This window comes from Balaenoptera borealis, assembly GCF_965194805.1.
Source record: "Balaenoptera borealis genome assembly, chromosome: 20".
NCBI lineage: Eukaryota > Metazoa > Chordata > Mammalia > Artiodactyla > Balaenopteridae > Balaenoptera > Balaenoptera borealis.
In genome coordinates, this window is record NC_138879.1 from 10,023,841 (window position 1) to 10,051,400 (window position 27,560).

Consider the following 27,560-nt stretch of genomic DNA (forward strand, 5'->3'; position numbering starts at 1 on the left):
AGATGGCTGGGCAGCCAGCCTCTAGGAGAACAAGCCCTTGTCATCTTGTCTCCGTCACCTCCCCAACCAGCTTCATTAAGACAGACATGAGGCACAGGCTCTTCCAAATTCACAGGAGACACCAGGCTAGCTGGGGGGCTGCTTACGGCTGATCCAACTGGCACCTTACTAAATGTCTCTTGGCGATGTCAACTGCTTTCCCTCCAACCTTACTACTGCAGCTACCCCGCCTAGGTCAGGGGTCCCCAGTGCCAACAACTGTTGTTGTATGGTGATCTCCCCCCTCAAAAAAACCACCACATTCACCCCCAACCCCATCCCACCAGCTCCCACTGCCCATCCTCCCCGATCCAACTGTATATGCAGAGCCCCGTGGTGCAAGGACTTTCAAATTAGCCTTTTGGACATGTGGCCTGGACACTCTTATTGGCCCACTTCCCAAGGCGCCCTCACCAAACCACTGGGCACAGAAAGAACTCCACCTTCACAATGGATAAGGGGGCGGGGACACAACAAGAACCTCGGCCCTGGGTGCTCTGCATGGGGTCTCCGGGGCCCACCGACCAAAGTTGGCTGGAATCGCAGCTCCCCACCTCTGCCAGCAGCCCAGCATCCGCCCCAGCTGGTGAACTCTGGCAGCCGCTGCCACGGGAACGACAGAGCTGTGGTGCTCTGACATCAGAGCGGGGGTGAAGTCAGGGACGGTGACGAGCCAGCCAGAGGGCGATCACCTGTCAGCACACCTGTTGTGGGTCCACCGATCACAAAGATTTGGCTCAAACAGCTGGGGTGATGAGCAGAGGGAGGGCCACCTCGGGGGCACCGTGAAGATGCCTGACGTGCGCGTGCTTTCGGTGCTTAAAGACGGTCTGGCAGGGAGAAAATCCCTCCTGTCCCAGCCTGGCAGCATGGTGACGTTCCTCATTGGGGTGTCACTCTTCTGAGCTGTTGCACCTCAAGGTCAGGGCTTCCCGACAACGCTGGCCACCCCTCCTCCCACAGGGAGGGCGTCTGGTCCCACTCAGGTTGGGGATATTTGCCCCTCCAGGATCCACTGTTGAGCTGAGCCGACTGGAGGTGGGGGAAAGGAATGCTGGCCTGGGGCCCCCATGTCACCCACCCACCCACCCATCCACCCAAAATAAGAAATAGGACATGCCTGACCTCATTTCTAGGGCTAAGGGCACTCTCCACAAATTTGACAATTGAGAAATTTAGTTTGGGGAACATTGGCCCCAAGACGTCAAAGCAACTGATCTCAGGGTTTGGTTTCTTGTAAAAGTCAACAGCAGGGACTTGGAACCTTGGAGGCAGAGCTGATCCAGGGATGAAAGCCTTTGTGTGGGGCTGGAAGGGCTCTGGGGAGGTCATGTGGTCCCCGACCTGGCGTGGGGCAGGAAGTCTGCCCCTGAACTTCTCAACCACAGCTCCCCACCCACTTTTTGGGCCCCTCTTCTTGGCCCCATAGACACAAAGTCTTATGTCCATTTCTCCTTCCCCAGAGCATACCCAGCCCCCAATCCCTTAGCCTCTTCTCAGCAAGGTCATGTACACCCACCTTCAGCATGGGACAAGTTTGGGGCGGGGCTTGGGGAGAGTGCAGATAACATGGTGGCCAAAAACTCCAGCTTGTGGGACCTTTGATGCATTCCGGAATGGCCACCACTGCCGTGCTCTCCAGGTTGTTCCTGCACTGAAGATATTTCTCCCAAGCCTGGGCTCTCCTGACACCATCTTAGTGATTCCTAGGATGCAGCTCCCATCCTCTGGATGAACCTGCTCTGCTCGGCGGTCTCTGCTCCATGGGGCCCATCAATGAACTAGGACCAACCCAGCTTTAATAGTGCGGGCCCAACCTACTGCTGAGTACAGTCAGACCCATACTTCAGCAAACTCTGACTTTAAAAACGACACGTATCATTCAAGTTCAACAGGGAAAAATTAGAAAACACACACTTGCAAAAGAAAGTCTAATTTCCCCTCCTTTATCTGAACATTTTACATTTCAGTAAAAAATTCTACAACCTTTGGTCCCACAGAGCACCCGAGGCTGTGATTTATTTGACCACTGCCCTGCTGCTGTATCTAAGTGTTTCCAACACTGAGATAAACAAGATGGAGGTGAGCATCCGCGTCACGAGATGCCAGCACATGTACTTCATTATTTCCCGCAAAAAAATTCCTAGCTTTAGAGTTGCTTGACCAAAGGGGAGACTTTTTCTTTTTCTAAATTAACATATAGTTGATTTACAATGTTGTGTTCGTTTCTGGTGTACAGCAAAGAGATTCAATTATACATACATATATTCTTTTTTGTATCCGTTGCCATTATGGCTTATTACAGGATACTGAATATAGTTCCCTGTGCTCTACAGTAAGACCTTGTTGTTTATCTGTTTTATATATAGTGGTTTGTATCTGCTAATCCCAAACTCCTAATTTATCCCTCCCCCCTGCCCCCACCAGCTTTCCCCTTTGGTAACCATGTTTGTTTTCTATGTCTGTGAGTCTCTTCTGTCTTGTAAATAAGTTCATGATATTATTTTCTTAGATTCCACATATAAGTGATATCATATGACATTTGTCCTTCTCTATATGACTTACTTCACTTAGTATGATAATCTCTAGGTCCATCCATGTTGCTGCAAATGGCATTATTTTACTCTTTTTTATGGCTGAGCAATATCCTATTGTATAAATACACCACATCTTCTTTATCCATTCATCCGTCAATGGACATTTGGGTTGTTTCCATGTCTTGGTTATTGTAAACAGTGCTGCTGTGAACATTGGGGTGCATGCATCTTTACGAATTAGAGTTTTCTCCAGATACATGCCCAGGAGTGGGATGGCTGGATCATACGGTAAGTCTTACTTTTAGTTTAAGGAACCTCCATATTGTTGGCCATAGTGGCTGCACCAATTTACATTCAAGGGGAGACTTAAAGTCCTTGATCAGCATTGTCAAAATGCCCTTCCAAGCTTCTAAATTGCTCAGGTTAGGACCAAACACACCTACTTAGAGTCAGCCCTTCCAAGGACAACAAGTCTCTTGGCCACACAGAACAGAGCAACGGAAAGGCCAAAGCTGTGACGTCTGATCTATTTCCAGAGACTTGAGCCAGGATCCGGCTCCTTAGATTCTTGGTGCCGCCCTTGGCTGCGTGACCTTGGGTAAATCATGGACCGCTCCCCATCCAGACAGGGGAGGACACCTGCCTGACCTACCACCTACCTCATGAGTCCTTGTGAAATGGAAGAGATGAAGTCCTTTTGCACTGAAAATCCCTAGACAGTCGATGTTTTTTTATCGAAGAGACTTATGATTGGTGACTATTTGCCGGTGGTTTCCCCCCCCCAGCCCCGCAGAACCGGCGCACAAGAAACAAACACCACCTTCGATTTATTCCTTTGTTCCCTGCCCTGGATCCAACGGGGCCAAGGGGCCAGTATGTCACAACCAAGAATTGGGGACTGACAGCGCTCATCATGGCTCTGCTCCAACGCCATTCCTCCTGAGATACCTGGTTTCTGCCTGGGCATAGCTGGGCTGGGTCATTTCTCCCCGGGGCTTCTGAGGATTGAAGATTAAATGCTGGAGGGCTGCAGAGAAAAGCCCCCAGGAGAGAACTGTGTCTGCCCCCAAAACCGCCCTGTCACAGGGTCAACAGTCCTTCTGAAAAGGGATGTTCCCCTCGGAGCAGAACAATCCACATGAACCTGAAGCCCACGAGTGACCTCTGGCCTTTTCTCGCGGCTACACGGAGTGCTGTCTGTTGACAGCACCCTGGACTCCAGAGGCTGGGGCACCCGGGGTCACCGCGAGCTCAGACTTCATCGCATGCCTGCAAACGTTCTAGACACGCGGCCCAATAAGATCATTCCTGCGCATCTCCACATCTAACGCGTTCCTTCCCACCCCGTCCTTGTTCTCCACACCCTCACATGTCATGGGACCCAGGTGAGGACAAGGCGGCCTGGGGCGGGTCAACCAACTCTGCACAGTGAATTTTCAACTACCTGGAGTGACCAGGGACTGGTGGCACAGAGAAGGCAGAGCAGAGGACCATCAGAGGTACAGTTTCCATACAGTGCTGGGAGCCGGCGTGAGCGCGTCTCCCTCACATCATGTGGCCTGAGCTGAAAACCCATCCACCGGCCCTGAACTCTTGATCTGGACCAAAGGAAGGGCGGCAGAAGTGAGCTGGGCCACAGAGAGAGAGGCCAGGCTGAGTTTTACACGCTGTAGGAAGAACAGAGAAAGCAGAGGGGGCCAGGAATGTCAGAGGAGGTTTATTTCCCTGTTGCACCCACATGACTTTCTTCTTGAGGAGCTCTGGGGACATAGGCCACAAGGTTTCACAGAAGCATCGTCCAGGGTCTCAGGATTCTAGATGGAGTGGGTGGGGCTGACATCTATTGAGTCCCTCCCATGCTTTTGCACACTTTACTCATTCATCAGAAATTCACTCAGCATCTGCTATGGCCCGGCCCTGAGGAGTTTAATTCTGCTTTTACAGAAGAAGAAACCAAGGCTCACAGAGGCACAGAGTCAGGACTCAGAACCAGCTCTAACAGGCTCCAAAGGCCCAGGCTTCTTCTCCCAATACGTTCCACTTCGTCTTTTTTCCTCTAAAATGTCAGTCCATTTCCTCATTCTGTCCTTGGTTAAGAATCAGCTGTTGAAGTGCCTCCTAACTAGGGCCTTTGACTGTCATCAGAGGGGCCTCGGCCACGCCTGGTGCAGAGCCGGGGTGCTGAGCCAACTCAGCGAGGATGCCCTGACCCTATGGGGTCTCCCGGAAGCCCAACCAAGATCTCCAGACCACAGATCAGAAAGGGCCACATGAAGACTCATCCCAAGCCAGGCTCTGTCCCCAGGAACTCTCCACCCCGGAACGTTCCACCACAGAGGGGTTATGGCCTTTAAACTCATCCCTCCCTCTCTTAGGCCCACAGGTTCAAGATTTGCTGCATCTTTGGGGTCAGTTCAGAGAATGATATCCACAAGCATCATTTCTTCTGGAAAGCAGGGAGCGGGCCACCAGGTGAGAGGTGAGCCAGCCCCAGGAAGCTCACACTCAGGGGTGGGGGAAAGTTTTCATAAAGGGCCAGATGGTACAATAACTAACGTAGCTCTGTCGCTACTACTCAACGCTGCCTTGTAGCTCAAAAGCAGCTGCAGACTTTGTATTAGGAATGAGCGTGGCCGCATCCCAGTAAAACTGTATTTACCACGATAGGCAGTCGCGGGCAGGGGTGTAGTTTGCCAAGCCCTGAAAGGCCAGCATAGTTTTAGGAGGCCGACTGCATCCTGTGCGTCCTGTTGTAGGGCACAGCCTTGCTGGGGCAGCACCGGGTGGAAACACACCGCCTGAGTCTCACCTCGGAAACCTCGGATGTACTCAGCTCAGGGGTCCTCGGGATGCTGCAAGATCAGATAGCAGTGATGGCTGCACAGCTCTGTGACTGCACTAAAAACCACTGAATTGTACACTTTAAATGGGTGAACAGTATGTGAATTACACCTCAATAAAGCATAAGTCTCTGAGGCAGAAAAACAATAACAGTCTTCTTAAGAAGCAATAAACCCTTCCCTAATCTGCTTCTTGGAGGACGAAGGCAAAGGTGGGCAGCCCTGGACGCGCTCCCCCTCCCTCCGGGCTCAGGGCTCTTACCCTCTTGCCCGCAGCCTTCTCCTCTGCCTCCCCCATCCTGAAGAAACCTCCACCCCTGTCTCCCCATTGTCTTTTAACTTTAAAATAATTATACAACTCACACACGTTAATCACAGAAAATTCAGAACACACAAATAAGCAAAACGAAATAAAAATCACCCTTGATCTCACCCACTGCCTAGAATTTTGACAGTCACCCTTCCACTTTTCTGTACATGCACAATAAAAAAAAAAAAAGGATAGAGATACATACAGAAGCAATAAAACTTCTGTATGCCAGGGAATTTTCACCATAAAAACCAGGACAGTGGTTATCTAAGGGAAAGGAGGGGGTTGGGACCAGGAGGGATTAACTGAGGTTTCAGGGTGGCAATGACTCATCTCTTAATTTGAGTATTTGCTTGATAACTTTTTGTTACAATGTACAGTTACGCATGGTGCACTTAAAAATTATATTAGACACTGTTTGAAATGTGAAAGCATACTGACTGTATCTGGGCTTTTAAATTTAATGCACTCTGAACATTTTTCTAGGTCAAAAACGTGAATCTATAATACTGTTTAAAATGACTGCTTAATATTCTGCTGTCAGGATAGAGCTTAATTTAATTTAGCTCATCTCCAATTGATGAGCAAATCTCACGAACAAGGTCAGCTTCCAGGAGTTTCCCTCCTTCATGCTCCCCAGAGACCACCCCCTCCAAGCCAAGGTGGACCAGAATTGCGGCGTTCAGCCTCCTCACTGTTAAGCCTCCTTTCATTTTAAAACCCTCTGTCTTCTTACTCTGCTATTTGACAGTCATGTGACCCAAGCAAGTTAATCAGCCCGTGCCTCAGTCTGATCATCTGTAAAATGGGGATAATTGTGAAACAGACGTGTTAACAGGAGGAACGTGTGGAACACAGTTCCAAGCACTTAGCATGGATGATGACAGCTGCTGTTACTGTTATTTGCCACAGTCACTTTTCCTTCACAGAACTACCACGGTTTCCCTCCTAGTTCCCTGGCCACCCTCCTGGAGGCACCAGGGCCCAGCTTGTGTGTCTCTGCGCCCCCCTACCTGTGTGATAACCATGGCCAGACCTCAGGGCTGGGTGAGGATTACACGTCCAGCACAGCATCTGGCACAGAAAGAGACAGTCCCCCCGCCCCAACCCTGAGAGCCTCCATGGGCACCATCCTAGGCACTGCACCTCTGCCCTTTCTTGTGATCTTTGCCCACAACCTTAAAAGGCAGGTAAATTATTATCTCCTCTTTGGTGATGGAGAAACCGAGGGCACTTGCCCAAGATCTCTCCCCTGGACTGAGTCGTGGGGCTGCAGAGCAGCTGCCCTCACCACGCCGCTCCAAACCTATGTCCCCACTTCCCACCGCCTCTGCTCCCACCCCCTCTTCCCTCCGAGGCCCCTCACATACTTCCATAATCTGCTGTACCTACTACAGCCGGAGACGCCACTGTCTCTGTCTCTCAGCAGAACTCAGCAGGGAACCCCACTGACCACCTGACCACGTTAGGGGATGCCTGGCCCTGGCCCTGAGGTCAAACCCCAGAGGCAGCCCCTGTCCCAGCCCGTCACCCCCCTGCCTGCCTTTCGTTTCCTGAGTCCCTCCCTCGTGCAGGTGCCTGCTCCGCTCACCTGAGTGACTGACTACCAGCCCTTAACATTGCTCTCCTGCCTGCAGCTTCCTTCCCCTCCCTCCCGCTCTTGGGGAGGTGGGGCGACAACAAAGACCCCCCCTGGTTCCCACCGCTGGGGCTTCAGGCTCTGCTGCTGAGCCCGGCCCAAGGCTGCCCACCCTTTGGTTTCAAAGCCCCTTCCCCCCATGTCTCTCACCCCTCCCAACAGGCCATAAATAAGTCTTTTACAGGCAGTGATTAACCTTTTAGGGGTCACATACCCCTTTGAGAACCTGGTGGAAGCCATGGCCCCTGTCCACAGAAAAACATGGACACACACACACACACACACACACAGCTTTGCTTACAGTTTCAGGGCTCAAGACCGCCCCCCACCAGGCCCATCTCTGAACAGACGTCCATGCCCCCCAGGTTAGGACCCTTCTTTATAGAGATTACATCTCAATTTGATTTTTACAGCAAACACTCGCCCAGTCTGCCTTGCTGGGGTCTCCAGAAGCTTAACCTAGGATGCTAATTGGACGAGGCTGACCCCAATTTTGTCAGCTACAAAATGGGATTCCCCTGGGTCTCTATCACTTTCCCACTGGGGCTGCACATGCACGCAGTGATGGAGGCGCCAAAGGCTCCAGGATTCCAGCCAGCCCTCAGGGGTCCTGGAGGTGGGCCCTGGGAGAGCCTGGGCCTGGGCTGGGGGAGCCAGCTTCATTCCTGCTCTTTCTGAGACGCTGGTACCCAGACTGCCCCTCAGTCTGGAAGCCCTCCTCCCTCCCCACTTCCCTTGGTTGCCTTTCCTCCCAGCATTCTGGGGCATCTCACATACCCCTCCCCCCACCCTGACACCCTATGGTCCTCGCAGTCTATGGACCCTGTAGCAACTAAACAGAAGCCTAGCCAAGCACTCAAAATCTACCTGTTCGTTTAAAACTATGCACAAGTGCATCTGTCAATCCGTACAGTAAGGTATCTATAAAGTTCTCTTCTCACACCCAAATTGTCTTGGGTACCCGCTCTGGAAACGACTGCTCTGTGCAAACTTTGGTGGGTGTCAGAATCACCTGGAGAGCCTGAGAAATACCCATGCCCACGCCCTGAGCCCCAAGGGTCCAATATGGGACGCTAATTCAGACACCTGCCTTTCAGCAAACTCCCTGGGTGATGCCCGCTATCACCCACAGGTACACACTCTCGATGCCTCTCCTCAGGCCCTCGGGATGGAATGCAAACCCTATGTGATAAACCAGATGTCCAGTCCCACTCTGCCACTCGGGCCCTCCTGCCCCCGAGCCTGCTCTGCACCCAGACTCCCTCGCACCTTTCCCAGGCAGCCTGTCCCTGTCCTTGGCACTGTGAAATGATGCACTTAACCATGCCTGGTACATGTTCCCCCAGCTCCATCCTCTAATTTAGGGTTTTTAGCGCTTTCAACCTTAATTTCCTAAGTCTGCCTTTCTCTTTCCAGAAAGACCATCCTGGCCACAAGACCACTTGCCCTCAGCCCCTTGTTTGTGTGTGTGTGGTGTGTGTGTACTCTCACACACACTGCAGGGTGGAGGGGTGTCCAGGGCAGGCACCTGAGTCGAGCTCCAGGGCAGGGGAGAAGAATCGGTGGCACTTACACCCCTGCCCCTAGTCTGCCTTCTCTTTATCTCCTTTCACGCTTTTTTTCCCCTGTTTTATTGATATAATTGACATACAGCACTATATAAGTTTAAGGTGTACAGCATAATGATTTGACTTAGATGTATCATGAAATGATTATCACAACATGTTCAATTAACATCCATCATCTCATAGATATAAAAGAAAAACAAAAAAAAGTTTTCCTTGTGATGAGAACTCTTAGGATTTGCTCTCTTAACTTTCTTATACATCATACAGCAGTGTTAGCTATAGTCATCACTTTGCACATTATATCCTTAGTACTTATTTATTTTATTGTTTTTTTTTTAAATGTTACTTTTAATTAATTTATTTTTATTTTTGGCTGTGTTGGGTCTTTGTTTCTGTGCGAGGGCTTTCTCTAGTTGCGGCAAGCGGGGGCCACTCTTCATCGCGATGCGCGGGCCTCTCACTATCGTGGCCTCTCTTGTTGCGGAGCACAGGCTCCAGACGCGCGGGCTCAGTAGTTGTGGCTCACGGGCCTAGTTGCTCCGTGGCATGTGGGATCTTCCCAGGCCACGGCTCGAACCCGTGTCCCCTGCATTGGCAGGCAGATCCTCAACCACTGCGCCACCAGGGAAGCCCTTTTATTGTTTTTTGATTTTGATTTTTTTTAACTTTTTATTTTATATTGGAGTCACAGTTGATTAACAATGTTGTGACAGTTTCAGGTGTACAGCAAAGTGATTCAGTTATACACATGCTTTTGCTTTTTCCTGCTGTTTTTTCCCATCCTTCAGACCTCCTGGGGTCCTCCAAGCATACCTCTTAGCCGTTTTGGAACCCAAGGGGTTCACCTGCTCCCACAGCCCCTTGGGCACTGGCTCAGCAGCTCTGCATCAGGCGAGGGTGGCTGCGTCCACCCCCCGACCCCCAAGCCTGGGAGTCATCTAAACCCGCAGCAATGGGATGCTCTGGGCAACCCAGCTGAGATGACAAAGAAGAGCGGCAGGACCCGAGCCCATCTGCAGCTCAAGGACTAGCGGCCAGGACCACCGATTCCAGGGGATCCAGCAGGCCCCAGGCTGCAGGCTGGCCCCATGTCCTCAGATCAGAGAGGGAGGAACACGTGGGGTGGGCAGAGCTCCCTCCCAGCCACGTGCCATGCCCGCAGCACAGCCTCCAAGCGCTGCACACACCTCTTCCCATCTCCCAACCCAGGTTCCAGTCACTCCCCTGGAGAATACATCCTTCCAGCAACACTGTCCAAGACCAAGCCCAGGAACTCGAGGGCCCCCCATGGCCCCCTCCCCATCCTCTCACTGGAACCCGTTATCTCTCTTCAGATGCCCAAACGCTTTTCACCTTGTGACAGTTACTTGGTTCATTATTTGCCCGAAGCACATGGAGGCTGACTTACTTTAAGCCACGCCCCTGGCGGTCGGTCAGGGTCGGGGGAGTCTACATGCCTTCTGCCCACCCTGACCCACGCAGTCTTAAACCTGCTTCCACACTGCCTGGCACCAGTGTCCTAGCGCTCCTTCCTGAGGGCAGGGATCATGCCTTGCTTCTCCCTTATGTCCCCTGGGGGCAGAGCTGGGCACTCTGTAACTGCTTGTTGCGACACAGGTGAGCCCGATAGGAAAATCAGGATTACGAAACACAGACTGATTATACACTTTGCGAAAGGAGTATCTTTACACGGCACCACCCCCATCCCAGCCCCCGTGCACTCAAGGCCTCACTCAGCTCACAGGAAGCTCAGCTGCCTTGCTTTTCCCGAGCACGTGTTTGGTGAAGATGCTGCCGTTTCTCAGTGCCTACTGCGTTTCTCCCCGAGTGGCCGCCATCCGGCCCCCATCAGCATGTGCCCAAGGCCAGCCTGTTTGCCCTGGCAACAAGCACGTGCCCTTGGCTGTGGGCCCTGCTCCACCTGGTGCTAGAGACCAGCCCTCCTGGGAGACAGTGGCCCTGGGCCTCGCCACCCACGCCGCGGGGGAGACTTTATCGTCTGGGCCCAGAGAGCTCCTGGATTCACCCTCGACTCCAGAAACCGGCCCAAGCGGCCCAGGTCTGCCAAGCCACTCAGCTGGCTAAGGGACTCCAGGCTCCCGCACTGTGGCACTACCTGAAGAGCAAGCCCAAAGCTGGTTTCCAGCCAGGTTACTGGAGCCGTGCAGGCCTGTAGGAGATGGCGAAGGACCCCATTAGATGAGAGGGAATGAGGCCAGCGGCGCATCCGAGCAGGGCTCTGAGACGTGAAAAGACTTCCTGGAAAGGAAGCTCATCCTCACTTTTCTGGAAAGGACAGGGAGCGGGGCCTTCCAGGAGGAGCCCCGGTCACCTCTTCCCACCCCTTCATCCTCAATCTCATAACCTCATAACAAACTCTTTTGCCGACCCCAGTTCCAATCCTACCGACTGCAAGAGCTAAGGAGATGCCTCCCAGAAATCCTTACACAGGCAGAGAGAAAAATGACTGTTTCCTAAGCCAACTGCCTCTTGTAGACACCAAGCCATTTCACAAGCCTGCATCCAGCCAACAATTAAAGGAGCCAGCACACTGCATTAAAGGTCAGTCTTTAGGGACCCCAAGTACAGCAGACCATCACCCTTCCTGGACCCCCGGGCCACTGCCCTGGTGGCACAGTCACCTGTAGGGCTTTAAAACTACAAAAGCCAAGGTCTGAGCCAGACTTTTGATGTCTGCAAAGAGATCCAGACCCAAGGCAATTATGCTCTCGGCCAGAGTGGGGAATCATCACCAAGGAAGCCATGCACCACCTAAAGGAGAAGCAGATGTGGAAAGGCTATATAGCTTTCACTGTGGGGTTTACTCCATGGCCATCTGGGGCCTACACCCTGGGATGCCTCTGGGACGTACCCCGAGTTGACTAAGCACAGAAGGGCTGCCCATGGAACAATACTGGGCAGCACCCACCCCAAATTCACGTCCACCCAGAACCTGTGAATGTGACCTTATTTGGAAATAGGGTCTTTGCAGATATGATCAAGTTGAGATGACGTCATAGCGGACTAGGGAGGGCCCTGAATCCAATGACTGGTATTCGAATAAGAGGAGAGGGCACAGAGACACAAGCACAGAGAAGAAGGCCACCAGAAGACAGAGCAGAGATTGGAGTGATATGTCTACAAGCCAAGGGACACTGAAGATTGCTGGAGCCACCAGGGGTGGAACAGGTTTCCCCTCAGAGCCTCCAGAAGGAACCTACACTGCTAACACCTTCATTTTGGATGTTAGGCCCCCTAAACTGTGAGAGAATCAATTCTTGCTGTTTGACGTCCCTCAGTTTGCGGTCACTTGTTACAGCAGCCATGGGAACCTAATGTAATGGGCTTTGTGGCGCGACCCTGGCATCAGTAGGCCCTGTGGAACCTCTGAGCTGGTATGGGGTTACAAGTTTTGGCTCTACGATGATTTTGATGTGATGACTTGGACACAAATGCCAGGAGATGCAGGTGGAAGAGAGGGTAACGCGCAAAGCAAGAAGGGGCCTTGAGGCATTCGGACACTGCTGCACCCTGACCTTTGCTGCCCTTGATCCAAACCCAAAGCAGAAACGGCCCCAGCGCTGCCTCAGCTGACACTGGGCAAGGATGAGAGTGGCTGGCTGGGCATTCTCTCCGTGCAGCTGAGGGGTGTGAGGTGGTCCCAAGGCCCGACCCCTTCCTGCTCAGCCCCTGTGAACCAAGCCCTAGAGTCTCCTGAGCCACGGATTCCTTCTGAGCCTGGGCCTGATTCTGCCCTAGAAGCACAGCCTCTCTCTCTGCAAGGAGCCTGGGCAGGCCTGGACTCCCAGGGGACACCGCATGCAAGGCCAATCCTGGCTCCGCCACTGGGAGGAGCCTCTCCTCCGCCCCCCCTCCCCCGCACCGGTCTTGCTGAGCAGCGAAGCCAAATTGGAGAACTTCCCCCAATTCGGGTTTTGTGGAAACCACTCTGCAAGCACACACCGTGCCCCAAGTGCAGGTGGCCTGAGCTACGTGATGCGCACAGGTAGAATGACCTGAAGACCTCCCGCGCCAGGCAACAGCGGCAGCTCCAAGGGCCAACTGAGGTGTGTCCAGGAGCCGTGGGGAGTGTGGGGAGATCAGCGGGGCATGGCTGACAAGAGGAGAAACCCAGACACCCTGCCCTTGAGTCTGCACAGGTGAGGGCAGCCCAGCCTCACCACCGCTGGCAAGAGGATGCGTGGCTGGCGGCTGAGACTTAGAAGCAGAAAACAAACCTGTCAGGAAGTGAGAGTGAGCTGCAGAGGCCCACCTGCTGTGCATCCGTCCTTTTGGTTCAACTGAACCCGCCCCAGGAAAACCTGGCTGACTGTCACCAGGGCAGTAGAGGCCTGCAAGTGTCAGAACTGGATGGAAACCTCCAGGGCCCAGCTGGTTCCTCCCATTTCTGCTGCATTCTCCCCACTTCTGTCTCCTGCCCCTCTGTGGATGAGAACAAATAACTGGGCTCTCCTCCTTGCCTCGCTCGCTGCCATGTGTGGGGAGCAAGGGGTCCTGGGGGGAACAGATACTCGCTGGGGACTCTAAGCAGCCACACAAGCCTACCTGCAACCTGCAGTCACCAAAGTCCCCAGCTCGTGTGGATGTCCTGAAAAAGCAGTCACCACTCAAGGACCCTCCTGCCTGTCACTGTGTGCAGTGCCTCCTGGGCAGGACGTGGGAGGAGCCGGCCATGGGGCTCTGCCCGTCTTTCCAGCTGCTCCACTGAGCCCGTGGGGAACCTGACCAGGGGAGGGAAGCTTCCATCCAGCCCCAGCCTAATCTGGTGAGCCCCACGGGCGGCCTGGTGGGAGAGGCCCAGGCAGAGCAGCTCTTCCCCACCCAGCTCCAAGCCCAGAGGAGCCCAACTCCCATCTCACCTGTGAAAGTTTCTTCCTGGGGGCCCAGGTCCTTCAACCCACCGAGGTCGAGAGTCCCCCCACCCCCCAGGCTGTGTCCCGCACTCTCCCCGCTCCGCCCCCCCCCACCCCCACCCCCACCCCCCCGCGCTGGCATCCCGGGGCCCTCCGCCTGCCAAAATCCAATCCGTTCCCTGGCTCCCTTTTCTGGAGCTGGAGCTGCAGCGGAATTTCGGTGGAATTTTGAGGTTGAGAAGCATCTCGGCAGAGAGGAAAAGAAAGGAAGAGAAGGAAGGGGGGAAAGAAAGTACGATTTTGGCATCAACTTGCAGGATTCTAGAAGGCACCGAGGCCCCGGAGGCGGGCGCTGGGTCCCTCAGCAAGATGCGAGCGGGCGGGCGCCGGCGAAACCTCCGGGTCCAGCGCTCCCCGTAGGGGCGGTGGGCGCCGGGGCGGGGTCGCCGTCCTTACCTACGTCTGCATTGCAAAACGCCTGTTGCGGGTGCACCGGGGAGCAGCTGCAGGCGTCGGCCGGGCGGAGCAACGTCCCCAGCAGCAGGAGGCCGAGCACAAGCCGCAGGCTGCGGGCCGCGGCGCCCATGGCGGGCGGGGGGCGGGGGCGCGGGCTCGGGCTCGCCGCCGCCGCCTGGGCTTGGGGCGCTCCCCTCTCGCCGGCCGGGGCCGCGCGGGTCTGGGAGGCGCTCCGCGGGCGCGCCCTCCGCTCCGGCCCGCACTCGCCACACAAACTTTCTCGGCTCTTGGTCGCGGGGGCGATAGGGGGGCGCGGGGCGCGGCCGGCAGCGCGGAGACGAGAGCGGGTGGGGGGCAGCGAGTGAACGAGCGAGCGAGCGAGCGAGCGAACGAGCGCGCCGCGGGCCGGATCGCTGACGCTCCACCGCCTTCTATGGATGTGTGCGCCGTGCGCGCGGGCCGAGCCGGCCTTTTATTGCTCTCCGAGGATTGTTGGGCTCCGCCCCCCGGTGGCGGGCGGCCAATGCCGGCTCCGGGAGCTCCCAGCCGCCCCCTCCCCGCTCGCCTCCCGCGCCTCCCGGCCCTCCCCCAGGCCCGGCTTTTGTTGTGTCCAGTCTGGCACGGCCGGGGCTCGCCGCTGCGCACCTGGCTTCCCACCGCCCGGTACCGTACCCCGCAGCCTCCCAAATCTCCAGAGCTTGGGGGGAGGGGGTTGCTGCGGGAGGACAGCGCCCAGTGGACCCTGACTCAGCACTTGGGACTCTCAGCCCACCCCTCCAGGGCACAGGCGGCCCACCCACCACCCCTTCCCCTCCAGCTTGGTACGGGAGATGTACACTGCCTGATTCCCTTCCACCCCTGGGGTCCCTGAGATTCTAGCCAGGGATTGAGGAGAAGGATGTGCGCTTTGGAGCAGGGGTCGTTCCCTGCCGCCCCTCTCCCAGCCCCCTTTGGCTGGGTGGCCTCCTGAAATTTACCGAGGATTCCTTTTTCAAATGGAGGCCTTAGAATTTTAAGTGCGCTTGGCCAGTAGAGTTGGAGGGGGAGGGGAGAGTGGTTACTATGAACAAAACAGGATTTTATATAAACTGGCCATATTTTTGACCAGCCAGCGGGGCGGGGGGTGGGGGCAGGAGCCCAGGAGACAGTAGGATTGGATGAAGGCATTCTCCGGGCTCTGCTCCCTTAGCCCACAAATGTGGGAGCTGAAGGACTTTTCCCAAAACAGTTCTGTGTTCCAAGGAAGGGCAGAGGGTCTTAGAGGTGTGGATGGCCCAGAAAGTGTGGCCCCTGGGGTCCCTGTCTACCTGTCTCTGAGCCCTCTCTGTGGTGGGCACTGTTACACATAAAGCCTCGTTCTTGCCAGCAGGATGTTTGTAATCTAGCCGGGGAGTTGTAAACTGAGAAAAATGACACAATTAAAGAATAATTGCCCGCTAAACTGTGTTGCTGACTTGAGATTTGAAACTGGGAAATACTGAAACAATGGAAAAACAGCTTCTTTCTGTTTATGCGTGCTTTGAAACAGACAACTTGAAGAAAAGTTAAATAGGCAGGGCAGTTATTTTTAGTACTCTAACAATTCCAAAGTCACTTTTTCGGCTTTTGTTTCTGTAAAATAAAGTCGTGTCATTTGTGAAATGATGTTTGATGCTAATTTTTAAAGTACAGTTAATTTGGAAAATTATCGCAAGTTGGCTGCCTGTAGCCTTTTCATTTCTTTCTTTCTTTGCTATTGCAAGTGGAACGAAATGCTCTCGAACTTTACAGAAGCTGAAATCAATTTGTCAGTTTATGAAAGAAACAAATATCTATCTTAGGGGATCTCAGCCTTTCAGGCAAGATAGACACATAAATGATCAAGTATACCTGAGGGTGAGAAATACATTACAGGTAGGTTGATGGTGGTGCAGAAGGGGATCGGGGTCCATGCCAGGCACAGGGCAGGAAATGAGGGGCCTGGGCTGGCCTTCCTTCCTTCCTTCCACCAACAACGCTTACCTGAGCATCTGCAGTAGGCACTGTCCTGAGAGCTGGGCATTCAGGCCTCCACAGAACAGACAATGGTCCCTGGGCCAGTGGGTAGAAGGACTCCTGAGCTGGTGAAGGAGAAGAGAAGTGAGGGGAGAGGAGCCATGGAGGAGATTTTAGAGGGTCTGGGAGGGGACCACGTTTTATTCTGAGGTCAGAGCTTCTGGAGGGTTTGGAGCAGAGGGGCAAAGCGGACCCCTCTGAAAGGATGGAGCTCTGTGGTAGGATCGGCAGGAGTGGGGGCAGAGGGTTTACCTGTGACTCAGAGATGCAGCAGCCCAGCCTCCTCACCTTGACCTTGCCAAGCCTCTGTCTCCCCATCCACAAAATGATGATACAGTCCCCTTCCTAGTGGATTTCTGAGCATGGCTGAGCAGAGGCGCTAAAATCCGGTGCCTTCGGTGGCTGCCATCAGGAGGCATTGAATGTTAAATGACTTTCACGAGGGCACAGCAGGTGAAGGGACAGAGCAGCTCCCGAAAGCTCACCCCACCCTGACCGGCCCAGCCATTTTACGGTGCCTGTGGCGGCCTTGGCTCCTAGGCGCCCCGCTTCATTGCCGTGGCCTCTCCATTCCTCCTCGTCATCCTCTGCCTGTGCTCCTAGTTAGAATCTTCCCATCTCAAAACCACGGGAACTGAGGCCTCAGGTGAGGAATCTACTGAAGACAAGAAGTAGATTAGGATCTGGCTACGGTGTCAACAGATGCCCTTTCACACGCCCTCTGCTCCACCGCCAAGAGGGCTCAGCAACTGGGGATGAATGTAGCGAAGGGGCCGCAGCTCTGACCTCTGCCCAAGGAGGGAGGTCAGGGTCAGGGCGCCCCACGCCCGGGAAGAAGGAGGACCCGAAGGCTGATAGCTCTCTCCATGGGCTTCTCTCCTAACTAGCTTCCCCGACCTTGATCTTAGGGGCCAGGCTAACAGGGGAGCCATACGGGAGACCCCCTCCCAGTCCCCATGTGCATTCTGACCACAGCCTGCTGGACCTCGGTTTGTATCTGTGACTCCCGGCAGGACTCAGGACAGACAGGAGGGGGCAGCACCTGCCAGGCCGGCCGGGGGAGGGGGGCTTCTAGGACCCTCAGATCACCACCCGCACCCCCTGGGGCCACTACTTCCCACCAGGAACGCCCGCTTTGCCCCTGCCTCCTTCCCAAAGAGACTTTCTCAAGGCAGAGCCCAGCAGAGCTGTCAGCCGGTCCCACCCCTGTGGGAGCGCACCTAGCAAACACATCCTGGGCTGGGCTTGGCAGCGTAAACGCTGTGCAGGGTCAGAAGGAAAATGCCAGCTCCGCCTCCTTCCTGCTCCTCTCAGGTAAACCGAGTCAGAGTGACCTCACCAGCCTCAGAGAGGAGGCCCTGTCCAGCCAGCACAAGGATGGACGTCAGAGGCGCCTCTTCTCACTCGATTCGCTCTCCCAGTTTACCGAAGATCCATTTCCTCCTGAGCTTGGAGTGTTTTCTCCCTCGAGACAGCTGGAGCGGAGCTGAAGGCCTCACACCCCTTCCAGCAGGTTCCAGAGAGCCAGACGCTCTACAGTATATAGTGTGAAAATCGGCCCCACAGGCTCAGGAATCTGGCCCCAAAAGAGTGGGCGTGTCTCGGGCAGGTCCGGGGGCGCGGGAGCTGGTGGCTGGTGAGGGTGAGGGATGCGTCCCTGTGCCTGGCAGTTTGTGATGTGTGGCCCCCAGAGAGGAATGGGCAGCTGGCATTGGGGTCACGATGCCCACCCTCCCCCCCGGGTCGACCAACCGGGCATCAGATTCGTGGCCACAGTAGGTGGCGGTGCCACACGCAGCCCAGACATCTGTCCCCAAAGTTCCTTGGCGGGGCTGTTTACCATAGGACATCCCAAAGGTGACAAGAAGGTGAGTAAGAATGACCGGGCCGTGTGTGGCGTGAAGATGGGCCACGGGTCACGGCACAGTCAACATGAGCATCTTCGTGATCAGCCGTGGACACTCTAAAGGACATTTTGATTTTTGTTTCACTTCATTAATTTCATTATGAACCCTCTTCCGCTGGACCGGCTTCTCAGCCTCGGCCCCGCTGACCTTGGGGCCAGACCTTTCTCTGGTGGGGCCGTCCTCTGCACAGCGGGGCTGTCCTGTGCGTGGCGGGGGTATTGAGCAATAACCCTGGTATCTACCCTCTAGATGCCGATAGCATCTTCCCCCCAAGTTGTCACAACCGAAGTCCTCAGACTTTGCCTAATGTCCCCCGGGTGGCAAAACCTCCCTAGTTGATAACGCTTAACTGGGGAAACTGATAAAAATCGCTGGTCTTGAGACCAAATGCAGAGACGTAAACAACAAGGTTCTGTTTCTGTAGGGCAAATAGTAATGCATAGGGAGGGCCTCTGTACCCACGTATCACCCAGAGAACAGGCTGGGAGATGGTGCTCTGTCCACACTGGTTCTCAGGGGAGAGAGGGAAGGCAAGAAATAGTATAAAGATTGTTGTTTAAAAAGTGCCCATGGAAATTCCCTGGCAAGTCCAGTGGTTAGGACTCCACGTTCTTACTGCCAAGGGCCTGGGTTCCATCCCTGGTCGGGGAACTAAGATCCCACAAGCCACACGGCCAAAATAATAATAATAATAATAATAATAATAAAGTGTCCATGAGCATAGAGCATGCGTGATAGTCCATTTATGGGAAATTACACACATGCAGGGATGCAGACGGATGTATGAACAGGTGTTCACCAAAAAGTGCATTGCATGTCTCCGGGTGACGGGGACTTAGGTGATGAGATAGATGTCATATCCTGCTCCTCGTGTGGGGAAAGCAGTTTTCAGATGATGGTCCAACCCTAAAATGGATAGCACTTGGGGCAGAAATACGGCTATTCTTCTACATTTTCAGCACATCGCTACTAAAGCCTGCCCTGGCTGCAGCCCCCCTAGGCATTACTCTCCAATGCTCCCGCTCCGTCCTCTACACTGCTTTTGGCTCACGCCTCCCATTGGGGTTTCTTTGGCTGCGCCTGTGGCTATACTTTACGCTATCCCATAGAGCATCTTTAAGAAGGCGGGACCTGGCCTCTCTCCTTCACTCCCTGCCTCTGCACCTGTCAATCCCCCTTCCTCCCCTCCCAGGCAGGTCCCCCTCTGGGCAAAGGCAGCCTTGAGCCAGGGCACACACCTTGCAAACCTGCCTGTATCTTAATTCCCCGCTCCCCACTATGCAGAGCACAGCCTTCACAAACCCGGCAGCAGTACCCACACCACCCCTGCTGCTCTGATCCATTCTAGGGTGGCTCCAGAAAGAAAGGAGGGAGGGAGGGAGGGCGGGAGGCTGTCCTGGGGGTGAACAGAAAGCCCATGAAGTAAGTTGTTGGCTTGAAGACACTGCCGCATCTGAAGTATCCGGAGCAGACAGCCTAGACTGGCAGCACGTAAACACTTCCTCCAGGGAGGCGGCTCTGGCACAGCCGTGGTTTCCCCCCTGGGCCGGGAAGCCTTTTCAGACCTTGCTTCCCATGGACTCTCATATGGCACTGCCTCTCCTCCCTGTGGCCATGTTTTGCCTCCCTGTGACTCAGAAGGGACTCCAGTCCTGCAAGGGAGGGCACGTCCCTCCTTCCGGTAGCGAGGGAGGGCCAGGGAGCCGCTCCTGCACAGTCTGTGCCCCAGAAGTCCACACCCCGGAGCTGTGCTTTTCTCCTCCGGCTCCCCACCTGTCTGCCTCTCAGCTCTCCCCAAACTGGGCTCTTCCCAGAGCCCCCTGTAGGCTTCATTTACATGGAAAACAAAGGACTATGAGAGACACCAGGCAGTGGCTCTCTTTGGGGCACTGCTCTGCATTTTCTCGTGCCCAGGCCATTTCCTTCTGGCCCTGGGCATGCGGTCATGTGCTTCCCCTCATGGGCGGGTTAGGGAGCAGGGTCAGCGAGCAGAGATGGGACCACTGCTTCTCCATCCCTGGCTTTCTCCCGGAAGCAGCCACAGCTGGCATTCTGGGGACCAGGGACTGGCCAGGAGCGAGGGGCGGGACAGCTGGGGGACTGGCTGTCCCGCTCAGCAGGGGATGGTTGGGGTTGAGTTTTCGTGGTTTCAGGTTCGCCTCCCTGGAAGCCAGAGGCAGGGGGCTCAGGTTTCCCGCCCGCCATCCTGCTCTTCCTTTGGTGTTGGGAGTGACGGCCCATGGCCATGATGTCATCGCCTAATCCAAACAGAAGGGGGGCTGGTTTGGCGGCGCTGGCTGGCTTCCCATGCTGAGTGCAGCAGTAAATTTCATTTCAAGGCTATGATTAGGACTATGCCCAAGAATTTCCTCTCTCTCTCCTTCCTCTCCCCAATCCTATTTTTCTTTCTGTGCTGCTGCCTTGCCTTCTCTCCCCCTTGCCCCACCTCCCCCTGCCCCGCCCTGGTCTCTCTTCTCTGGGGATGCCTCAGGTTCTCCGTGAGGTCAGCCCGTGGTCAGCATCCAACCTCCTTCCATCCCCAGTCCAGTTTCTTGTCACCTTCAGATTCCAACCTGTCTCACTCCCTCCCTCTGTGACGAGCTTCGGAGCAAACGGAGGAGGTCCCAGCCCCTAGAGGTCATCCACTGGAGTCCGGGGTGAGGGCGAGGCGACAGAATGCCTAAAGGCCCTCGTTCAATCTTGAGCTGAACTGCCAGACAAGAGGGAGAGCAGGGCGTGGGTGGCTCTGGTCCCCAACAAAGAGATCAGAAGGCAACGAACGGAGCCAGGAGGAAGGCGAGGAGAGGCCCGGCTCCCTGAAAAGTGATTCATCAGGTCCTCACCGCCATTTCCAGCTGCTCTCTGGAGTTGTGGGCCTGGCTCGTTGACTGTCTGTTTTTGGCACTCCCACTCTCTCCTCAGCTACGAGACAGCAGCCCAGCTCCACAGGCGAGAGGGTCCAAAAGGCAGTGGCTCGCCCTCTGGGACCCCATGTCCCTGGGCCTGCCCAGCCCCTGGTAGAAGTGGGATCACGTGTGCAGTCCTGCCCCAAATCCCACTGCTTCTCTCCTCCTCCAGCACAGCCCCAGTTCTGCCCAGGCGTTCCCTGGCCCGGGAACAAGGCCAACACCTAGTCACTGCTGGAGGTGACTTGCATCCTCCAGCACAGCCTCCCCTGACAGGTGTCATCTGACCACAGAGCCGGGTCGCCTAGATGCCCACAGGGAAGGCAACAGGGGCTGGGTGGGCTGCGTCTCTCAGCACCCAGGCAGGCTGGGCTTCCTGAAGACACAGAGGGCGCCCTGGGTCCCCCTCAGCGCTCCCCATTGAGTTGGACTGCGTCCTGGCTCCTCAGGGCAGGTAGAGGGATGTCCCAGGTGTGGCCTCCTGGCTGGCAAGTAGCCCCCTGTCCCCCCACCCCAGTCCCACCCCAGGCACATCGCTCTCCAGCGCTCCTTCCCCACCGAGCCTGGACGTGGCCTCAGAGCCTTCCTCGCCATGACCCAGGAGCCAGCCCAGCCAGCCAAAGGGGGCTCGTGATTGATTTCCATCCCAGGGAGGTGCCCGGCTGGGGTCGTGTGGAGAGCGGGCCGCCCTAGGGAGGGGTAGAGATGGAAACTGCCCTTCTGTGGCCCGTTTACCTGGAATTCTCAGACCCCTTGCGTTTTCTCACACGGGTTACTTGTCTTCATGTCTGCCTTCCCCAAGACGCCCGACTTCTTAAGGTTATAGCTCATTTGTTTATTCATTCATTCATTCATTCATTCGACAAGTTTTTGGGCCCCAGCTGTGTGTCAGGCATGTGCAGGTGCCGGGGATGTGGATGGAACAAAAACAGTCCCTTTCCTGCTACAGCATGATCCACCTTTTAGTAGAAATACAGATAGAGATGATGGCAAAGTGTGTTGGGGGCCAGACGGAGGAGCAAAGGCACCAGTGAGGTCTGGATGGCCTGGGGTAGAGACCTGGAGGTTGGTCAGAATGATTCAGATAAGGTGGGAGCACTGTTCTAGGTAGAAGGACCCAGAGGTGGGAGGACGCAGGAGCTGCAGGAGGGTCCTGTCAGCTGAGCGCAGAGTTGGGTGGGGGCAGGGTGGATCTGGACGTGAGGGGTGGGAGTCGGAGACAGGCAGCAGCTGTCCGAGGTGACTCACTGCTGCACAGAATGATTGGAAACACATGTCCCGCCGAGAGGCGCATTCATTTCTCACAGCCGAGGGTTCTTGGACAACATGGGAGTCAAGAGGGAGACTGGTGGGGAGGGAGAGTGGTCGGCAGGGCCAGGGAGGGGCTCCGGGCTCCCTCATGGTTGGTGCCCACCGTCTGCACCTTGACATCCTTTGCCGAACGCGCCTCAACTCTGACTGAGTTCCTACTTGATACGTTAAAAAAAACCCTTTTTATTATGAGAACTTCCAGACATATTCACAAGGAGAGAGAGCAGTGTAATGTTCACCCATGTCCCAAAGCCCAGCTTCGAAAATGATCAACTCATCCAGTTTTCTTCCATCAACACGTGCCCCAGTGGACGATTCGGAAGCAAATCCCAGATGTTGTATGTAGTTCCTCTGTAAACACTGGAAGAACATTTTTTTTGTTGAAGGTCTACTTTCTCTTTTTCCGGGTAGAGAAACACACTAACTTCATTTTATGAGGGTTTCTCACAAGATTTTTTCTTCTCTTTGGGCTAAACCTGCTCCCCAGAATCAGATAAACCAGGGTTTATCCTCCATCACCAGCTGTGTGACTCGTGCCCCATGGCTTAACCTCTCCTGTCTCTGCTTCCTCATTTGGAAAATGGGATCCCAGTGATAGTATCCTCTACAGGAGCTCGCAGGAAGGCATCCAGCACATGGCAGGTCCCGGATGATATTGGTGATGAAGGTGCCAAGAAACAAAGCAGATCCCACAGCCAGGAGGCTGCTGGGGCCAGGATTCAAACCCTAATCTGCCAGACTCCAAAACCTGTTACTTTTTCATAACTTAGGCATGGTCGGCATGCCCAATCAGCATGTTTTTTAGGGTCCACTGAACCAAGGTTGCCAGTGATTTTTGGTCATGATCTGGAAGATCCCTCTGCCCTGAAACTCCTTCCCCTTGGAACAGGGTTGGGGGAGATGTCCAGTAACAGAGAAGCAGTTTCTTCAAGAACTCAAGGCCCTTGGGAATGAGCAGCAAATGGGGCCTCCCAGCCAATGGGAGGGGAGAGGGATGAGAAGAGGGCGTCTCCCTCCACCTGGAGGTAGGCTCAGATCTTCCCACCTGGGAACAGGTACTCTCAGTGTAACCCTGAATCTATGGGTTGTAAGGAATAAATACCCAGATGAGACAGGTTGGCTAAAGTGGGCTTTCTTCAAAGGATGTAGCCTCTGAATGTCTGGAATCTGGAGAACACTCAGGCCTACTTTATCCCTCTTGTTCTTTTCAGTCCTCCGAATGGCTCATCTCAACTACTTGCCTGTCTCTCTGTCTCCTTTCTCTCCCCGAATTTTTCTGCGTTTTCACAGCCCAGCCTGGCTGCCTTTTTATCCAGAGCATTCTTATGAGCGCAGATCCAATGGGCCAGCCGGGGTCAGGTGACTACCCACTCCTGGCTCAATGGCTATGGCCGCTGGTACCAACTGGGTAGTCAGAGCCTGGGGTCTGAAGGACAGGCTGGGCCAGGAGGGGAACAGGAAGGGACACCTCTCTGGAGTGAGGGTAGGGCCCCCACAGAGAGACACTCTGGTGGGCAGACAGTTGGGCCCTTGACTGCCCACCCATGAGACTCTCATACCCTTTGAACCCTTCAGCATTTGGAGAAGGCAGTCAGGGTCTGGGCCCAGGATGATGGCTCTGTGCCATTGGCTTGGGAGAGGTTGGGTCCAGCAGAAGAATCCTGTGGGGCTGCACCTCCCAGGCCTTGTTATTGCTCACACCTTGATGGGGCAAAGAGCCCTATTCAAGGCTATGAGGTCAGAACCCTGGCCTTGTCTTTGACCGTGTCTCCTGGCAGCGGTGGAGGACAGCAGCCGCTCCAGGCTCGGACGTCGCCTGGAAGGCATGTCTGGGGCTGCTACTCTCTGACTGCCAGAGAAAATATTTTTTGCAGGTTCCTTGTGAGCTGAGAATGGAAACGCAACACCCAGCAGGATGAGTGGGGGAGGGAGGCCTGCCTTTCTCCAAGGATCAGGAAGACACCTGGGGATGGAATCACTCAGGCACAGCTGGGATGGCAGGTCCTTGGTGGGCAGGAGGGGCCCAGGTGAGCAGAGTGGCCAAGGGTGGGGAAGGCCCAGGACCAGGGCAGATGATGGGGTTGTTAGAAAAGTGTGTGCTCTAAAAGGGCAAATGAGATGAACTGAAGGGCTCTAGCCTAAAATAAACAGGAAAACAAAAAAACCTTCTAAAAAGTACAGAATTCAGCCTGAGTTTTGAAAGTTCAAATAAACAAAGAAAAAATATATAATCAATACTCATACAGAGAGAACCAATGTTAGTATTTTGGCATCTATTACCCATTTTTTATTTGCAGGTATATATGAACACTTACGTAGCAAGTAATATTGTATGTTCTATTTTGTAGCTGCCTTATTTTAAACCCAGGAAGGTATCATGAACATCTTTCTATGTGATTAAATATTTTCCTGCAATACTATTTTAAACATCTGCATGGCATTCTGATGTAGGCTCTGCCCAGAAGGCAGGATGAAGTTGCCAATGGCAATGCCAGGCTTGATGGTCCCTATGGCTCCCAGTCCCAAAGAGTAAGCAGGTGTCCTCAGCCGTTACTATGGCAAGATACTTGAGGAAGGCTCTGATTGGCCAGGCTTGGATCCTAGGGCCGTCCTTGAGCCAATCACTGTGGCCAGCGGGATTGAGGGCTTTGATTGGTTAGGCCTGAGGCACATGCCCATCCTGTAGCCAGGAGGAGGCTGAGGGGAGGGACGCTGAACAGACGAGAAGCATAGATCCCCCACAGACTGCAAGCCAACAGGAGCTCCACAAATACGCGTGCAAGGACTGTCCAACAAGGTACTGGGTCTAAGACTAAAGAACTGTGAGACATGGTCCTTACCCTAAAGAGGCTTACAATTTGAGGGAGACCCCCAAATATGCAAAACCAATTAAAGAAAGGTTACATGCCAAAAATGAGATAAACACAACAGGAGGATTTTGTGGCAGGACAGACTTGGGTTCAAGTCCCATTTCCACCATGATGTTGGCCAATCTCTTTACTCCTCTGGGCTAGAGCTTTCTCATCCATAAAGTGGAAATAATACCACATTCTTCGGGGTATGGTGTGAATTCAGTCTGTTGACATAAGAAGAGCCTAATTTGGAGTCTGGCATATAGTAGGTGCTTGGTAGAGGGTAATTAATATTAGTAGTGGCAGGATTTGTGCAGAGGAGGGGGAGATTACAATGCACAGACCAGGTGCTTGGAAAAAGTTTAAAAGTGAATGGTGGATTCATCGGAGCAAAAGGTGGAAACCACTCAAATGTCCATCGAGTGATGACTGAATAAACAAAATATGCTGCCTCTGGGCAATGGATTAGGATTTTGGCATCAGAAAGAATGAAGCACTAACACATGCTACATCAGAACTTCAAAAACATGCTCAGTGAAAGAAGCCAGACACAAAAGGCCACATATTATATGATTCCATTTATATGAAATGTTCAGAATAGGCTTAGGGCTGAGGGAGGGGCAAAAGGGAGATAGTTTCTTTTTGAAGTGACAAAAATATTTTAAAATTAACTGTGGGGATGGCTGCATAACTGCGAATGTGCCAAAAACTATAGAATTGTACACTTTAAATGGATGAATTGTATGATATGTGAATTATATCTCAATGTAACTTTTTTTTTTTTTTCAAAGACACGTGAATGGCGGAAGTTGGGTCTTAAAGGTTGGGTCAAGTTTGGATAGTCAGGGCAGAGAAGCTTTCCCCGGGGAAGAGGCGGAGGGCACAGAGGGGAGCCAGTCTGGGCTTGTGGGCACAGACCTGGTGAGCTTAGGCTGGTGGGGGAAGGGAGCACCTGAGGAGAAGCTGGCAGGGAGGGCGAGGCAGGGGCTGAGGACACGGTTCAATGAGAACCACTGAAACAAAGTCCCCCTAAAACCGAGTTTCTCTGCCAAGTTTGTGATTAGCCTCTCTATTCAAAACGTGGTTCCCAGGGACTTCCCTGGCGGTGCAGTGGTTAGGACTCCGCGCTTCCACTGCAGGGGGCATGGGTTCGATCCCTGGTCAGGGAACTAAGATCCCACGTGCTGCACAGTGCGGCCAAAAAAACCAAAACAAAACGAAAAAACAAAAAAACCGTGATTCCCTTTCTTGTCCAACACCTGTTCCCCTCAAGACTGAGAGGTATCAGAGAGAAGGGGGACTGAGACAGCATGCCAGCCCCTGTGTCCCTGTCCTTTGAAGTAAAAGGCTTTTGCTTTCGTCTCCCAGGCCTCCCCTGAGTCTCAGAAGGGCTGGCTTCAGAGTTAATGATTTGGAAATGTGAAGATGTAGAAACAAAGAATATTTGTTGGTCGGGAAAACTGGTAACAATTTAGACTATAAACCAGACACATAGCAGGGTCACCGAACTCCCAGTTCCCTGAAATATATAGATAAATAAATGTTTGACACTCAGTCCTCAGTGGTTTTTATGGGATGCAGACCCACTCCAATGAAAACTGCTGACGCAAGCATGTAAGACCCCAGACCAGTTGAAACCAGAAGGTTGGTGATACTCAAAACTTCACCTTGATGCCAACCAATCGAGAATTGCACGCAAGCTGACCAGGCACCCTGCGGCCCCCTCCCTCACAGGACCTGTAAAACCTTTGTCTCCCAACCGGCAACTTGGAGATGGTCTTAGGACGTCAGTCTACCATCTTTCCAGGTTGCTGGCCTCATGAATAAAGCAATTTTTCCTTTTCCACCAACACTTGTGTCTCGGGTATTGGCCTTTTGAGCGGTGAGCAGCCGAACTTGTGTTTGGAACCGGCCTTGTCTGGTTACACCAGCACTGAGGCCCCTCCCAAGAGGAGCCTAGGCACGGGGCTTCTGCTTCTCCTTCAGGCCTGAGAGGGCTGAGACAAACAGGAAACGCTCCCGGAGCTCATCCGGGGGACAAGGGGAACAGGATGGGAAGATGAGGCAAAGGCTCAAACGACATGCTCCCAGGAAAAGAGCTTTAGTGGCACAGCCATCTCTGCTTGCTTAGACTCTGTCCTCTGCTAAAGAATGGCCTCTCCCCTCCTCAGTGCCCTGCACGTTTTCCATCCAGCTGTCACCCTGCTCGTCTCTAAGCCAGGCGCCACGAGAACCAAGCTCATCCGTCGTGATCTAACCAGTAAGGCATGGGACTCCCCAGGGCATC

At 54.0% G+C, this 27,560-nt stretch overlaps 2 protein-coding genes across 2 annotated transcripts in view; both read right to left on the reverse strand.

Annotated features, from left to right (window-relative positions):
• Nucleotides 1-14,715, reverse strand: part of TIMP2 (TIMP metallopeptidase inhibitor 2) — a 50,441-nt gene extending 35,726 nt beyond the window's left edge. Inside the window, exon 1 of the mRNA XM_082371601.1 lies at nucleotides 14,264-14,715. Coding sequence (XP_082227727.1) covers nucleotides 14,264-14,393 — 130 coding nt within the window. The 5' untranslated portion in view covers nucleotides 14,394-14,715. The remainder of the gene's footprint in view (nucleotides 1-14,263) is intronic.
• On the reverse strand, nucleotides 1,143-14,255 carry LOC309618195 (uncharacterized protein). The gene is made up of 2 exons (XM_082371600.1): nucleotides 13,500-14,255; nucleotides 1,143-13,376 (listed from the first exon to the last, which is right to left on the reverse strand). Exon 2 carries the CDS (start codon nucleotides 13,215-13,217, stop codon nucleotides 12,300-12,302), a length of 918 nt encoding a protein of 305 aa, XP_082227726.1. The 5' UTR covers nucleotides 13,218-13,376; nucleotides 13,500-14,255; the 3' UTR covers nucleotides 1,143-12,299.
• Nucleotides 14,716-27,560: the final 12,845 nt, after the last annotated feature.